General features: G+C 44.3%; 1 protein-coding gene across 5 annotated transcripts in view; it reads left to right on the top strand.

The window, feature by feature from the left end:
- Positions 1–16,153, top strand: part of FIG4 (FIG4 phosphoinositide 5-phosphatase) — a 160,078-nt gene that overhangs the window by 20,435 nt on the left and 123,490 nt on the right. For all 5 annotated transcript variants that reach the window (XM_069974833.1, XM_069974830.1, XM_069974829.1 and 2 more), the window contains one exon: positions 15,653–15,751. In XM_069974833.1, coding sequence (XP_069830934.1) covers positions 15,653–15,751 — 99 coding nt within the window. The remainder of the gene's footprint in view (positions 1–15,652; positions 15,752–16,153) is intronic.

Consider the following 16,153-nt stretch of genomic DNA (forward strand, 5'->3'; position numbering starts at 1 on the left):
ATTCCAGCCAGGAAATTGAAGCATCAGGATATGCGGATCTAAGTGACTCCAAAGTGGGCAAAACCCCCTGAGGAAACACCTGAGTCAAGCGCACTCCCGAAGAACTATCCCACACCAAAAAGGTGCGTCTCAACATTCCAGGCTGAAACCCAGGATTCCCAAATAGTGGAGACATCAAGCCAGGTTGAGAGGAGATACCATGTCTGGACACCCACTTGTCCCAGACGCAAAAAACGTGCGGGGCAAGGAACGGCCACGAGGTCGGGTCCCCTCGATCGGCAGGAGAGAGCCACGGAGCCATTAGAATGTTAGAGGGGGCGAGTGATCTTTCTATTGCCACCCACAACTTCGCCCGATCAGCATGCGTCCAATCCAGCAGACGAATAAGAACGGCTGCCTCATGGTAGAGCTGGAGGTCAGGGACTCCCACGCCCCCCAGGTGTTTCGGTTTAGACAAGATTCCACGCCCTATTCTCGGACGTGATGCTGACCAGACGAAGCGCGTGAAGGTGCGTTGGAGCGTTGTAAAATAGGAGGAAGCCACATGAATGGGAACAGCCTGAAATAGGTATAGGAACCGCGGGAGGATGTCCATTTTGAGCACTGCCGTCCGGCCAAACCACGACAGATATTTCGTGTGGTAAGTCGATAGCATAGATAAGATCTTAGTCTGTAGCGGGGCATAGTTAAGAGGGAAAAGAAGGTGCAGCTGGGAAGGAATTTGGACACCGAGGTACGTAATGCACTCCTCCCTCCACTTAAAAGCAAAGCCATGACGGAGACCATCTAGAGTACTGGGAGAGAGGGATACACTAAGCGCCTCAGTTTTGGAGAGATTGGCCTGGAAATTACTCAGTCTACCAAATCGGTCGAATTCAGAAAGGATAGTGGGGATGGACACCTGGGGTGAGGTCACGTAAAGTAGCAAATCGTCTGCGTATAAAGCCAGTTTGTGGTGGTCCTGTCCAATAGCAAGTCCCATTACATCAGGGTTGCGCCTCAAAGCCACAGCAAGATGTTCCATAGTGAGAACGTACAATAGGGGCGACAGGGGGCAGCCCTGTCTCGTGCCGTTCCGAATGCAGAAGACCTCAGACAGGATGCCATTTGCTCGAACTCTGGCACTGGGATTCGCATACAGAGCCATGACCCGATCTATGAAAGACTGGTTGGCCCCGATCTGTGCCAATAAAGACCGCAGAAACCGCCAGTGCACCCTGTCAAAGGCCTTCTCAGCATCGACAGAAAGAAGGCAGAGAGGAGTTTTCGTTCTCTGGGCGTGAGCGATCAGAGTGATTGTGCGTAGGGTGTTATCCCTAGCCTCTCGGCCAGAGACAAATCCCACCTGATCTAAGTGGATCACATCAGGAATCACAGTCCCCAGGCGGTTAGCTAGTAGTTTGGAATAGAGCTTGATGTCGCAGTTGAGCAAGGAAATGGGGCGATAGCTCCCACAGACTAGGGGATCTTTGTTTGGCTTGGGCAGGACCACCACATGGGCCTCCAGGGACTGGCGGGGAAAGGGGCAAGCGGGCGATATGCTACTAAAAGCCTTGAATATCAATGGCGCTAATGTGGACTTAAAGGCCTTATAGAAGGGGGCGGTAAACCCGTCTGGTCCTGGGCTCTTGCCATTTTTAAGGGCTGAAATAGCAGCCTCAATTTCGGTAACAGAAAAAGGAGAATCCAGCAGCTCTATCGCATCAGAATCAAGCCTGGGCAGAGCAGTCTCATTAACGTAGTCTCGAAGTCTGGCCTCCAGAGCAGAGCTGGGCATATCGGAGTAAGCTCCGCGAATATTGTACAAGTCCTTAAAAAAGGCCCTAAAAGTATTTGCAATAGCTCTAGGGTTATGGATCATTGCTCCGCTTGGGAGGCGCAGAGACGGGATATACGTGGAGGAGGTGTGCGGATGAAGGAATCTAGCTAAAGCTCTGCCACATTTATTTGCTTGTTCATACAGGTAACTGCGGAATCTCTCCTGCCTGCGGGTCGCTGTTAGAGACATTAGGTCTTTAATGCGTTCCCTCAAGGAGGTGATCTGGACCCATAGGTCAGGAGTAGAAGTTGTCTTATGGGATTTAACCGCCGCATTCAGTTCCTCACACAGTAGTTTAAGTTTGGCACCTCTTTCCCTCTTAAGCCGTGCCCCCTGTTGAATAAAGACGCCCCTGAGGACGCATTTAAGGGCCTCCCACTGTTGTGCTTTCTGTTTTAGAGTTATGTAACATGTCTAGCATGTAAACATATACCTTACTTATTAAAGAGAAACAAAATAAAAAAAGAATAAATAACCAAAATGTTGTAGTGAGAGTTCACAACAACTTAGTTTCTGTTCACGTAAACCTAGCCATTTCATTTCTAGTAAGAAAGGGCAAACATTTAGATTGCATTTTTCTGAAGAGGTACCTAATTTTTTAAAGTAAATTTAGCAAGGTAAAGACACTAGATTGCAGTGCTGGGTATAGTTAATACGCGGATTTTAGCTTTAGGCCTTATTCACATGCAATTTAGAACCCATTTAGAACCCATTGATTTTTATGGCCTCATTCACTTGTGGCGGTGTCCTGCGTTGCAGCTTCCCTCTGGTCCTGCAGCGCCATTCCAATGCCAGGTGCGATGCCGTCACTGCTCTTCTGACCCCGCTTCCGTCTCCATGTCTATTGAAGGCTGGAAGTCACACTCCTCAATGCATCTCTAGGAGAACGCTCTCACAGAGATGCATTGGAGAGTGTGACTTCCGTCCTGGAGACATGGAGACGGAAGAGAGGGTCAGAAGAGCGCTGACGGTGCCGCGGGACACCAATTGTCGCTGGTGAGTATATGCTCCAGTGTGCAGTGGAGGGACAAATAAAAACTATTTGTGGAATGCTTTTTTAAAGGGTAACTCCAGACTCTTGGTGATTCTTGGCAGAGTGCTAGGGAGGGGGAGGCTCGCCCAGCCATTCAGCGGCCATTATGAGGTCTCGCCTCGGCTGCTGACTATGTACCATGTTCAAGTCATTGGATAAATAGGATAGGATAAATAAAGACACATTAACAGAATAATAACAATTGTTCCAACATCTGGACTTCCCAGCAATTACTTTACTACAAAGAAAGCTGTTTGCAACTACTTTGGACCGTTCTTACATGTCATGCTACTGGCTTTGGATAGTGCTTGCATTTGCAGGCAGGATCAGGTGCTGTAAGCAGTGTCAAGTCCAAGTGCAGCCCTCAAAACCTTCTGTTATCTTTCCATAGCACATAGAGTTCTGAGAATGAAGGTAATTTTCTTACCTTCATGCTCAGTGCCGTTTCCACTAAATCTTTGCTTTATCCAATATGTATATTGGGCAGTTTGGTTTACTGAGAGCGGGACTACTACCCTCAGGGAACTGATTCAACCCTTTGTCCTCATGAGTGTAGAGACAGTACTGTGCAGTGACATCGCTCTGGCACTCATCATTAGGGGGGCAGGCGGGCTGGCTGGCACACGCAACAGATTGGTGCACTGAGGGCAATAGTCCTGCTTCCAGTGCACCAAACCCCTAATTTAAAGAGAACCAATCACGGAAGAAATTTTTAAATTTTTTTTTTTCTAATTCAATGTAATTATTTATTTAATTAACATTTGTAAATACTTTTATTTATTTTTTCGGCCGCGTTTTTGTTTTATTCACTTTTTAATTCACTGTCTCGCGCCGGCTCTTTTCAAAAGAGCCGGCTCGAGACAGGAAGCTCCCGTCATCCACAGCGGCAGCAATGCCGGCCGCCGCCATCTTGATTACGTCATTTGCGTTCCAGTGGTGGAACGCAAGTAGCGTAATCAAGATGGCGGCGGCCGGGCCAAACAAGAGGAACAGGTATAGTATAAGATACAGACTGCAACAGCAGTCTGTATCTTCATTTTGTCTATTTATGAAGATACAGACTGCCTTTGCAGTCTGTATCTTATACTTTACCTGATCCTCTTGTCCGTTGCAGTCTGATGCCGGGCGGCGCCATCTTGAATACGTCACTTGCGTTCCAGCGGTGGAACGCAAGCGACGCAATCAAGATGGCGGCGCCGGCCTTGCTGCAGCAAACAAGAGGAACAGGTAAAGTATAAGATACAGACTGCAAAGCCAGTCTGTATCTTCATAAATAGACTGCCTTTACAGTCTGTAGCTTATACTTTACCTGATCCTCTTGTTCGGTGCTGGAAGGCCGGGCGACGCCATCTTGAATACGTCACTTGCGTTCCAGCGGTGGAACGCAAGCGACGTAATCAAGATGGCGACGCCGGCCTTGCTGCAGCAAACAAGAGGAACAGGTAAAGTATAAGATACAGACTGCAAAGGCAGTCTGTATCTTCATAAATAGACTGCCTTTACAGTCTGTAGCTTATACTTTACCTGATCCTCTTGTTCGGTGCTGGAAGGCCGGGCGACGCCATCTTGAATACGTTACTTGCGTTCCAGCGGTGATACGCAAAGTGACGTCATCAAGATGGCGGCGCCCGGCCTTCGTTCAGCAAGCAAGAGAATTGGGTAAAGGGATAAGATACAGACTGCACAGGCAGTCTGTATCTTCTTAGATAGACTTAGGGAAAGATTTCCTTTGATAATAGGGATAGGGATTTTTAGGTGATTGGTCCTCTTTAAATATTGAATATTGATTGAAAGGGGTTATCAGAGTATGAAAAACATTAGATATATGGTTTTAAGTATGTAAAAAAACAGTAAGGAAGCTATACTTCTTCACCTCCCCATTATCATCCTACGGGTCTTCGATATCTCCTCGAGACGATCCCGCCTCCACTTCCAAAACTAACTTGCCTCGTAGATGACAGCGCATTCAGCAAACCACTAGCAACAACATGTCTGTCTTGGAAGTGGAGGCATGATCGTTACAGGGGGATACTAGAGACCTGTAGGAGGATACCGGGGGAGTGCGGAGAGGTAATTATAGCTTCTTTATTGTTTTTTACGTACTTGCAACCATAGAGCTATTGTTTCGCATAGCTGGATAAAAATTTAAGATTTGATGAGAATGGGGCTGAGGATGAAGGTAAGAAAATTCCCTTCATTCTCAGTGTTGCATGCACTATAGGATCATACCAACAGATAAGTCCTTTAACCAGCTGTTGATTACTTTTTATTAGGAAGATCGTAAAAAAGCCGAGGCCATCAGATTCTGTGATTTCAACAATTTAAAAAAGAAGATGGGTCGGATATTGCAAATATTTTAAACAGGAGTATGTCAGCACTTAGGCCCTACCCGTGGTGCTGACAGTGTGCTGTAACTGGCTGTCCCTTAGTGACCATGTTATCTTTTTGTAGTCTGTTCATGGATTGGTTTATGCACAATCTTAGGTCTTCTACTGTAATGAAGAGTCAAAGAGGAGATGTAGCTCAGTGTTTGTGCTATGTGCCTCACAACTGCTTTCTCCTCACAATTGCTTTCTGCTGCCCCACCTTTTGCTCGCTTGTGCTATCAGCCAGTGTCTCAATAAGTGTTTATTTTAGCATAAACTGTCTACAGAGGACTAATCTGCAGTCAGATATGGTTGACTTAATATGCAAGCTTAACTGTGTTGGAGCCTTGGTCTAGGGGTAAATTACCAGTCTAGAGACTAATAACTGTTTTTTCCTGGATTTAATTCCCCTAATGGAAATGCAATATAGTTATTTCTTTTCTCATTATTATATCAGTTTTAAAAGTGTAAAAAAAAAATCCCCAATCAGGTCTAAATTAGTTTTAAAATGTCTTTTTTTTTTATACCATGATGAGGAAAAAAATATTATTTACCTTCTAACCGGGGAATTGAACCCAGGAAAAAATTGTCCTTGGTCTCCAGACAGGTTATGGACTTATACACCACGTCTCCATCACAGTTTAGCCTAGTTTAGTTTATGATTGCAAAAACACTCAGAGACATTGGCTGACAGCTAAATGTGCAGGAGGCAGGGCAGCTGAAATTATTCATAAAGAAGAGGGAGTAGAAAGCAGTGATGAGGTGTGCCAGAGGTGTAGCACAACCTTTGAGCCACAACTCCTATTTGACTCTTCATTACAGTAGGAGACCAGCGAAAATAAGTAAATAAATTCAATTGCTAAGATGTAGTATGTCACCTCCACTGCTGATTTTTTCTTTATTTATTGCCCATTAAGAGTTTCTCCGTAGCAGAGGACAGGTTCATATGGGGATTGCCGAACTAAATCCTAGTGTTTATAAGCATGTTCTCATTGGGACCTTAACCCCTTAAGAACAGAGCCTGAAATGGCCTTAAGGACAGAGACAAATTTTATGAATATGACCAGTGTCACTTTATTCATTAATAACTTCGGGATGCTTTTACGTATCCGGCTGATTCTGAGATTGTTTTCTCGTGACATATTGTACTTTACATTTCTGGTAAAATGGAGTCGATACTCATAACGAATCTTTATGAAAAACACCAAAATAACGTGAAAAATTGTGAAAAAATGCATTTTTCCAACTTTGAAACCTTTCTGCTTATACAGAAAATGGTTATTAAATTATATATTAAATAGCATTAGCAACATGTCTACTTTATGTTGGCGGCATTTATTAAACTATATTTAATTTTTTTTAGACAATAGGAAGCTTAAAACATTAGCAGCAATTTTCCAAATTTTCTGTAAAATTTCAAAATCAGATATTTTTAGGGACCTGTTCAGGTTTAAAGTGTATTTGAGGGGCCTGTATGTTAGAAAGCCCCACAAAGCACCACATTTCAGAAACTGCACTCCCCACACTCTGCAAAAGCATATCCAGAAAGTTTTTTAACCCTTTAGGGGAGTCACAGAAATAAAAGCTAAGTGTGTAAGAAATTTGAAAATTTTAATTTTCTGTGCGGAGATTTTATTGTAATCCAATATTTTTCATAATTATAAACCTATTACCAGAGAAATACACCCCAATATTTATTGCCCCGTTTCTGCAGTTTATAGAAATACCCCATATGTGGCCCTATTGCTCTATTTGACGCAACCACAAGCCTCAGATATAAGGGAGCCGCTAGTGAATTTCAACGCCTCCGTTATATTTGGTCATTTTTGACTGTACCACTTCAGGTTGGCAGAGGCTCTGGGGTGCCAAAACCTAAAAAACACCCCTAAAGGGACACCATTTAGAAAACTGCACCCCTCACGGAATGTAACAAGGGGTGCGGTGAGCATTTGGACCCCACAGGTGCTTCGCAGATTTTCAGAACAATGTGGTGTAAAAAAGGAAAAATTCTATTTTTTACACTAAAATGTTGTTCTAGCCTTCATTTTTCATTTTTACAAGGGGATAAAAGAAAAAAAAAAACACCAAACATGTAGCGCAGTTTCTTCCGAGTACAGAAATACCCCACATGTGGACATAAAGTGCCAAGCGGGCGCAGGACGAGCCTCCAAAGGGAAGGAGCGCCAATTGGCCTTTGCAAGCTGGATTTTACTGGAATGGATTTCAAGGGTCATGTCGCATTTACAGAGCCCTTGTGCTGCCAAAACACTGGAAACCCCCCCACAAGTGACCCCATTCTGGAAACTACACTCCTCAAGGAATCTAACAAGGGGTTCAGTAAGCATATGGACTCCACTGGTGACGGGCACAAATGTGGAACAATGTGACGTGAAAGGGAAAAATTTCATTTTTTCATCCGTCATCAAGGGGTCCATATCCTCACTGCACCCCTTGTTAGATTCCTTGAGGGGTGTAGTTTCTAGAATGGGGTCACTTGTGGGGGGTTTCCAGTTTTTTGGCAGCATGAGGGCTCTGTAAATGCGACATGGCGTTCATCATCCATTCTGGCCACATCCAGCCTGCAAAATCCAAATGGCGCTCTTTCCCTTCGGAGGTTTGCCCTGCGCCCACATGGCGCTTTATGTCCACATGTGGGGTATTTACGGACTCAGGGGGAATTGCTCTACACATTTTGTGTGTTTTTTTCTCTTTTAACCCCTTGTGAAAATGAAAAATTTAAAGAGTCACTGTCGTATTTTTTTTTTTTTTTTGCAGAAATCAATAGTCCAGGCGATTTTAAGAAACTTTGTAATTGGGTTTATTAGCCAAATCTGCCATTATCTGCATGTAAAAAGCCTTTTCCCAGGTCCCCCCCTCCTTCCTCTTTTTCATCCACTCTGAAAAATCTGAAAATTGTGACTTGTTGCAGGAGTCGTACCCTGTCTGCTCTAGGGAGAGGGGAGGGGGGAGGAGGAAGGAGGGAGTTAGCCGGCAGCAGAAAGCAGATAACAGAGGATTACAGGCACGGAGCAGGGTGACAGCTGTAATCCGAGCTCAGACAGGTCACTGGTGACTGTCACAGGAGATATCCCGTGAGGGATTTGTAGATTAACTCTTTGTTGTCCTGTTTTGGTCTTTTCTTTAGCTCTCTCCATAGGAGAACAATGAAGACAGGGGGGAGAGCTTCAAACTGCTTTTTCATGATAAAAATGCATTTTTCGGATAATAAACCCAATTACAAAGTTTTTTAAAATCGCCTGTACTATTGATTTCTGCAAAAAAAAATTTCACGACAGTGACACTTTAAGGCTAGACCAACATTATAGTGTAAAAAATGTAATATTTCATTTTCACGCCATATTGTTCCACATTTGTGCCCGTCACCAGTGGGGTCCATATGCTCACTACACCCCTTGTTACATTCCCTGAGGGGTGTAGTTTCCATAATGGGGTCACTTGTGGGGGGGGGTTCAACTGTCTTGGCAACACAGGGGCCTTTTAAATGCAACATGGCCCCTCGAAATCCATTCCAGCCAAATCCAGCCTCAAAAAGCCAAATGGCGCTCCTTCCCTTTGGAGGCTTACCCTGCAACCGCGCTTTATGTCCACATGTGGGGTACTTTTGGGAAATTGCTCTACACATTTAGTGTTTTTTTTTTATCTTTTAACCCCTTGTGAAAATGAAAAAATCAAGACAAGATCAATGATTTAGTGTAAAAATTAAACATTTTTTTACACTTAATGTTGGTCTAGCCTTGATTTTTTCCTTTTCCACAAGGGGTTAAAAAAGAAAGTGAACACAAAACGTGTAGGGTAATTTCTCCTGAGTACGAAAATACCCCACATGTGGATATAATGTGCCATATGCCCAGGGGGCAAGCCACCAAAGGGACAGAGCGCCATTTAGAGGCTGGAAAGGAGGATGGAGGCCATGTCGTAATTAAAAAGCTCCTGTACTGCCAGGACAGTAGAAACCCCCCCACAAGTGACCCCATTATGGAAACTATACCCCATAAGGAATCCAACAAGGGGTACAATGATCATATGGACCCCACTGGTGACGGGCACATAAGTGGAACATGTGCCATGAAAATAAAAAATACATTTTTTTCATTTTCACGGCCCAAATGTGTCCGTCACCAGGGGGCCATATCCCCACTGCCCCCCTCGTTAGATTCCTTATGGGGTGTAGTTTCCAGAATGGGGTCACTTGTGGGGGGTTTCTACTGTCCTGGCCGCACAGAGGCTTTGTAATTGCATCATGGTATCCTCTATTGGGAATGGCGGCCATACCTATTTAGCTGGGAAAAAGGGACAATTCTAATTTATTTGGGGGTGTTAGGCCAATTATTAGTTTATAAGGTTGAAAATGACAGGTGTCCATCAAATTCAACCTGTGTTGATCCAGAGGAAGGCAAAAAACCCTCGTGAGGCAGACAACAGTAGCCTCATTACAGGGGAAAAATTCCTTCCTGACTCCATAATGGCAATTAGAATAATCCCCGGATCAACGTGACCCCTGAAATAGGAATAAGGGACAGAATTTAGATAATGTAGAACTCCAGTGACGTGTGGTACGCCTTGAAGCGATCCTGTATGCAGAGGTCGGGGTGATCAGGACAGGCGTCACACTGGAAAATGGCGTCCTTCCTGATCCCCCTGTAACGCCACACTCTGCACTTCTTCTGGGGTCTCCCTTTCTCCAGTGTGGGGGACGTCACCTGGAAAATGTTGTCCTGGTGCGATACGGGGTCCTTCATATCCAGAAGCGCTGGGTCCGCTCCATGGCTGCTAAATATTAGGGCTTTATTACTACTTCTGATATTTTCGGATCGTGCCGCAAGCTACTGTAGCTCAGGCAGCGAGGAACCGGAAGAGGGGGTGCTGGTATAAAAGTTATCCCCGTACAGGTGGTAACCTTTATCCAGCAGTGGGAAGATCAGTTCCCGAACGATCTCCCCACTAACTCGGAGGACGGGGGGGGGGGGGCATCTGGGGGCTGGATTCGGGTGTTCCTTCCTTCATACACTCTAAGGGTACGTGCACACTACGGAATGGCGAAGGATAACCCTTTGTGCACCTGGCACCTGCCGGCCGACTGATGTGGGCGCGCGTCTCCGCTCGTGTCACACTCCATTATATGCACGGGCGGTTTCTGCCCTCTGTCCAAAGAATGAACGTGTTCATTCTTTGGACGGACGACGGAATCTGCCCGTGCATAGAATGGAGTCTTTAACATGGGTCGAGACGCACGCCTGCATCAGTCCTCCGGTGGGTGCCAGGTGCACAAAGGGTTATCCTTCGCCATTCTGCAGTGTGCATGTACCCTGGATCTGTAAGTGTACCCTGAGGTACGCTCAAAGAGTTTGTAGAATTTCACGCCATACCGTGATCTCTTATTGGGATGGTACTGGCGGAAAAGACGTGTCTGGGGGGCAGCGTACGCTACGCTACCCCCCAGACACGTCACTGGATGATGAGGATGAATGGAGGAAAGAAGGATCCCCCCATTCATCCTCACTGGCTGTTTCGGTGTCGGAGGCAATAATAACGTATGCGTCCTACGCCGAAAACACCCTGGGGGCCATCTTTATACGGGGATTAGTATATGGGGTATGTAAATGTGTAGTGGTGTAGTGTAAAACTTTTTTCCATGTAGTGTGGTGTAGTGTTTTTTAACGTGTTTTTTTGACAGTAAGAAAAAATATCCCTACGCCAAGAAAGGAGCTGCTGATAAATGCCGCACTTATGTGCGGCACTTATCAGCAGACAGTGGCGGTAGGATATAGGGGGGAAAAACGCCCCTACGCCAAAATGGAGGAGTTGCTGATCAGCGGCGCACTTACGTGCGATGCTGATCAGCACTCAGTGGCGTTAGGGCGCAAAAAAAGAAAAAAAAAAATTGGCGGAAAAAAATAAAAATAAATCTTTTTAACCCAAAGCAACTGATCAGTGAATGATATTCACTGATCAGCCGCTAGGGGGCAGTAGAGCGACGCTGCCGGAGATTGCCGAGACCCGCCGAACCCAAGGACCCGAGCGTTTCCGAAGATTTTCGACGCTGGACGACCGAACCCGGAAGTGAAGCGAAGAAGACGCGAGGACGGCGCGGACCGCAGATCCTCGCTCCGGACGCCCAGATCAGGTGAGTATGGTACACCTGCACCACACACACCTGTTCTGCACCCCTCAGCTACCTAGCTGAGGAGTGCAGAATCCGACAAAACTGTTTTTTTACAGTTTGATCGCCATGATGGGCCGGCCGGTACTGGCCGGCCTATCACGGCGATCGTGGGATTGGCATCAGCGTCATCTTTCCCCAGTACACTAATGGCGATTGGTGCTATCTCGGACAGCACCAATCGCCATTGCTTTCCGGGTCACCGAAAGCTGTTTTTAGCTGCTATATGCTGATCTGTATTGATCAGCATATAGCAGCGATCGTCGGCACGGGAGGGGTTAATCACTCCCCGTGCCGACGAGCAGAGATGGCCTGCTATACATTATAGCAGGCCATCTTCCCCGACCGCAGTGTGTGAACACACAGCGATCGGGGAAACATCGGGCGTTAGTATACGCCTGTTTGCCCACCCTGCGGGGGCGTATACTTACGCCCGATGTCGTTAAGGGGTTAATATAGTTCTTTCTGGACTTACATCCATGTTTGTGGGCTGGGACTGGGGAAAACACAAATATGGTTGGGCACCGTGTTAGGAGCTTTATTGACAATGTTTACTGGGTTTATAGCAAGTTTGGGGATGATTGGTTCCCCAGTGCTGTTTTCTTGCAAATTTTTTGGAAAACAAAGCAAAAAAATTCACTATTTTACCAAAATTTTTAAAATTATTGTAAAAATGCATTGTTTTTACTGCGATTTGTATAATCTTGGTAAAATAGCACTTTTTTGTGGGAAAAATGTGGCAGGAACTGTACTGTGTTAAAGCGGCCATATGAATACAGAAGACTTGGTCATTAATAATCACAATTTCATATTTCAGATCAAATCAGTTGAATGTATATTTTGTGGAATCTACTGCATTAGTTGAATTGTTCATCCACTTGAGCAGATGTGTGACCTAAACGAACAGTTCAGACACATGGCTTTCCATGTTTTCTCACTCTGTGAACATTATTATTGTCTGTACCCCCAGCAGAGATACAAACTACGCTAATTGGCTGATAGAGCAGAATAACAAGGACAACGTCCAATAAATCAACACTTTGCATCAGCCGTTAGCCCCATGCTGTGCAGGTGTATTGAGCAGATTGAATAAAGATCAAGTTGTCCTGATGCCTATCGATAGTTCACTCTGTCTTTTCATAGAATCTTTTTGCCTTGAATTCTTCTTGAAACTGGTTGTGCTATGGAGAAGAGACAACTTCTTTTTGCCACTTACTATAAATTTTCATTTTCTTATGTGCTACACCAAACTTCTCCGTTCATTTACATATCACCAAGTAACACCTCAGTAAACTAAGAAAGGCTTATCCAGACTTCCAGGGAACCTGCCACCATGAAAGTGCCACTTGAGTTATTGGCATCATGTTTTAGAGCAGAAGGAGATGAGCGGATTGATATATATATATTTATGGGAAAAGATTCAGTATAACTTGTAATTTATTGATTGAAATCTCTGATGTTTCCATACTAAAGAGTCCAGTCCATTAAGTGACACGGCCCACTGGACTCCTTATCACAGAAAGATCAGGGACTACAATCAACATATTACAAATTATACTGAATCTTTTCCCATAAAGATATACAGTGGTCCCTTAACCCTTTAAGGACCGGGGCAATTTTGATTTTTGCGATTTAGTTTTTTCCTCCTTGAGCATAAAAGGCCATAGCAGTTGTATTTTTTCACCTAGAAACCCACATGAGCCCTTATTTTTTGCGCCACTAATTGTACTTTGCAATGACAATTTTTTGCATAAAGTACACTGCAAAAGCAGGAAAAAATTCAATGTGTTGTGAAATTGAAAAAACAAACACATTTTGTGTTTTTAGTGGATATGTGTTTTTACACCGTTCGCCCTGGGGTAAAACTGACTTGTTATATATGTTCCACAAGTCGTTACGATTAAAACGATATGTAACATGTGTAACTTTTCTTGTATCTGATGGCCTGTAAAAAATTAAAACCATTGTTTACAAATATACGTTCCTTAAAATCGCTCCATTCCCAGGCTTATAGCGCTTTTATCCTTTGGTCTATGGGGCTGTGTCAGGTGTCATTTTTTGCGCCATGACATGTTCTTTCTATCGGTACCTTGATTCCCAATATACGACTTTTTGATCGCTTTTTATTAACATTTTTCTGGATTTGATGCGACCAAAAATGCGCAATTTTGCACTTTGGGATTTTTTTGCGCTTACGCAGTTTACCGTGCGAGATCAGGAATGTGATTAATTAATAGTTCGGGCGATTACGCACGCGGCGATACCAAACATGTTTGTTTATTTATTTATTTACTTTTATTAATAACCTCGGAAAAGGGGGGTGATTCTGACTTTTATTAGGGGAGGGGGCTTTTTATTAATAATGACACTTTTTTTTTTTACTTTAACACTTATACAAGAAGCCCCCCTAGGGGACTTCTAGTATAAGTGCTCTGATCTCTCATTGAGATCTCTGCAGCATAGATATGCTGCAGAGATCCTTGAGATAGGCACTCGTTTACTTCGGGCTGCTGCAGCCGGAAGTAAACGAGTGCCGAGCCGGGGATGGCGCCATCTTGGAGCGGTCCCCGGCCGGCTTCAGAAACGGAGATCGCTCCTCCGGGACAACGTCCCGGAGGAGCGATCTCCCCACTAGACACCAGGGATGACGCTGCAAACGGTAATCGGATGCAGCTGTCAACTTTGACAGCTGCATCCGATTACTGTATTAGCGGGCACGGCGATCGGACCGTGCCCGCTAATACCTGCGGTCCCGGGCTACAAGCGGCACCCGGGACCGCCGCGGTTCAGAGCGCGGCCGCCGCGCGGCCCCGCTCTGAACGCCCTTACCGACCGCAGGGCGGTTTTTGTGCTGCAGGTCCTGACTGTCTGTAGTATTGTATGTTGAGTTTGGTCTCAAGTTACGATGGTCCAAAAAGGAACATTGTATGTTGAAAATATTGTATCTTGAGGCCATTGTAAGTTGAGAGCCCTTTGTAAGTTGAAGGACCACTGTACATCAATCTGCTCAGCTCTTCCTGCTCTATAACATGATAGCGATAGATTAGATAGCATTTTCTTGGTAACAGGTTCCCTTTAAGAACTTTCTTTCAGAAACTGCACCACTCTTGTCCTCACTTTGGGTGTGGGCTTTGCTGCTCAGTTTTTCTGGGGATCTGACCAATGATATGTCTAGGATTCTTGAAACTAGTCATGGTTCCTTGTTTGAAATGAGCGTCAATCACACTGTGTCTCTAGATACTCTCTCAGAGTGGTAGTCGAGTACAACATGATTGCTAAACCCTCTGTACTGGAGGTGGCAGGCCCCCTGAGCATGATACCTTTTGTGAATGTGTCTGAGGAATAGATTCTGTGCAATCTCTGGTCTCAGACTGTAATGAAGTGTCAAAGAGAAGTAGTGGTTTGGCGTTTGTGCTGCTCGTTGGCACTTCTCACTACTTCTTACTCCCTCTTCTCCATGAAAATTTTCTGCTGGCCAGCCTCCATCATCATGGTGCCGCTTTACCGGTCTGCGGTGTCTGCTTAAATGGCAATGAAGAGAATTGACCTCGGAGATCAGCAGTACATGATCAGCATAGCAATGGCCAGAGCGAGCAGGAGAAAGTAGAAATCATTATATGTATATTAAATCATATTATTGTTCCTTGCATTGGTACTGGACGTAACAGGTACTGTACATAGGTGCTATGCTAACAGAGTTTGACTGAGCCAGATTCTATTAGCAGAGGCACTTTGTCAGCTACTAAAGCTACTAAAGTAAAGATCTCTGGCTGCAGAAGAAACTTGATCGCCCATCACTCCACCTCCACCCCGCCTTTATAAAAAAAAATAAAAATCATATTGTGGGGATTATGGTCAGACATCTGACTCCTTAGCCAGATCTCCTTTATTACTTATGAAATCGGACATCCTATTCTGCATTGCTGACCGTTTTCTATTGGTATGTTACAGTAATAGAACAGAAACTTTAGGTTGTGCTTCCACATTTTTCTTTTTAGAAGTAAAAAGCACTTTTAAAAATGCTGGAAAAACATGATTAAGCAACAGTTATTCTTTATTATAAATAGTCTGACTAACTAGGCAAATACTATTAACATTGCAAAGCCCCAACAGAAAATTGACGCTCTTATCATGTAAACAAGAAAATGCAACAAAAATGCGAATGTGGGAACACAGCTTCATTTGTACATTTAAACAATAACATATTGGGATGCATATATTTTTGCGTAAAGTCATTTTATTCTCTTTGATAGAGATACTTTCTCGTGGGGAGCAATCATGCAGAAACGAAGTACCGTGTTCTTAAAATTGACCGAACTGAACCCAGGGATCTTGTTATTATTGACGACAAGGTAAGATGCAAATAATTCTGTGGAAATATTGAATAGCCCTTAATAAAAGTATGTTTTACTTTTAATTCTTTTTAGGCCAGGACTCCAGTCCTCAAGTATCACCAATAGGTTTTGATTTGAGGATATCCCATTAAAAAAGAATAAATTGGCTATAGTTATTTCCTGTGAAATACTAAGAAATTGCTTAGTTTAGTCAATGTTTAACCTTATTACTTGAGATGGGAATACCCCTTTAACACCCATGGTTTTCCTGACAAGCTCACATAGGTAAGATGGTCAGATAGCCACATACCCACAAAATCCTTCTTAGTGGGCTGTGGATTTGATGGTTAATACTTTTTGCACTCCCTGCTAATGACAGCACATTGCTTACACATTGTGGATGTCACATGCTTATAAACC

The sequence above is a fragment of the Dendropsophus ebraccatus genome, chromosome 6 (assembly GCF_027789765.1).
Source record: "Dendropsophus ebraccatus isolate aDenEbr1 chromosome 6, aDenEbr1.pat, whole genome shotgun sequence".
Lineage (NCBI taxonomy): Eukaryota > Metazoa > Chordata > Amphibia > Anura > Hylidae > Dendropsophus > Dendropsophus ebraccatus.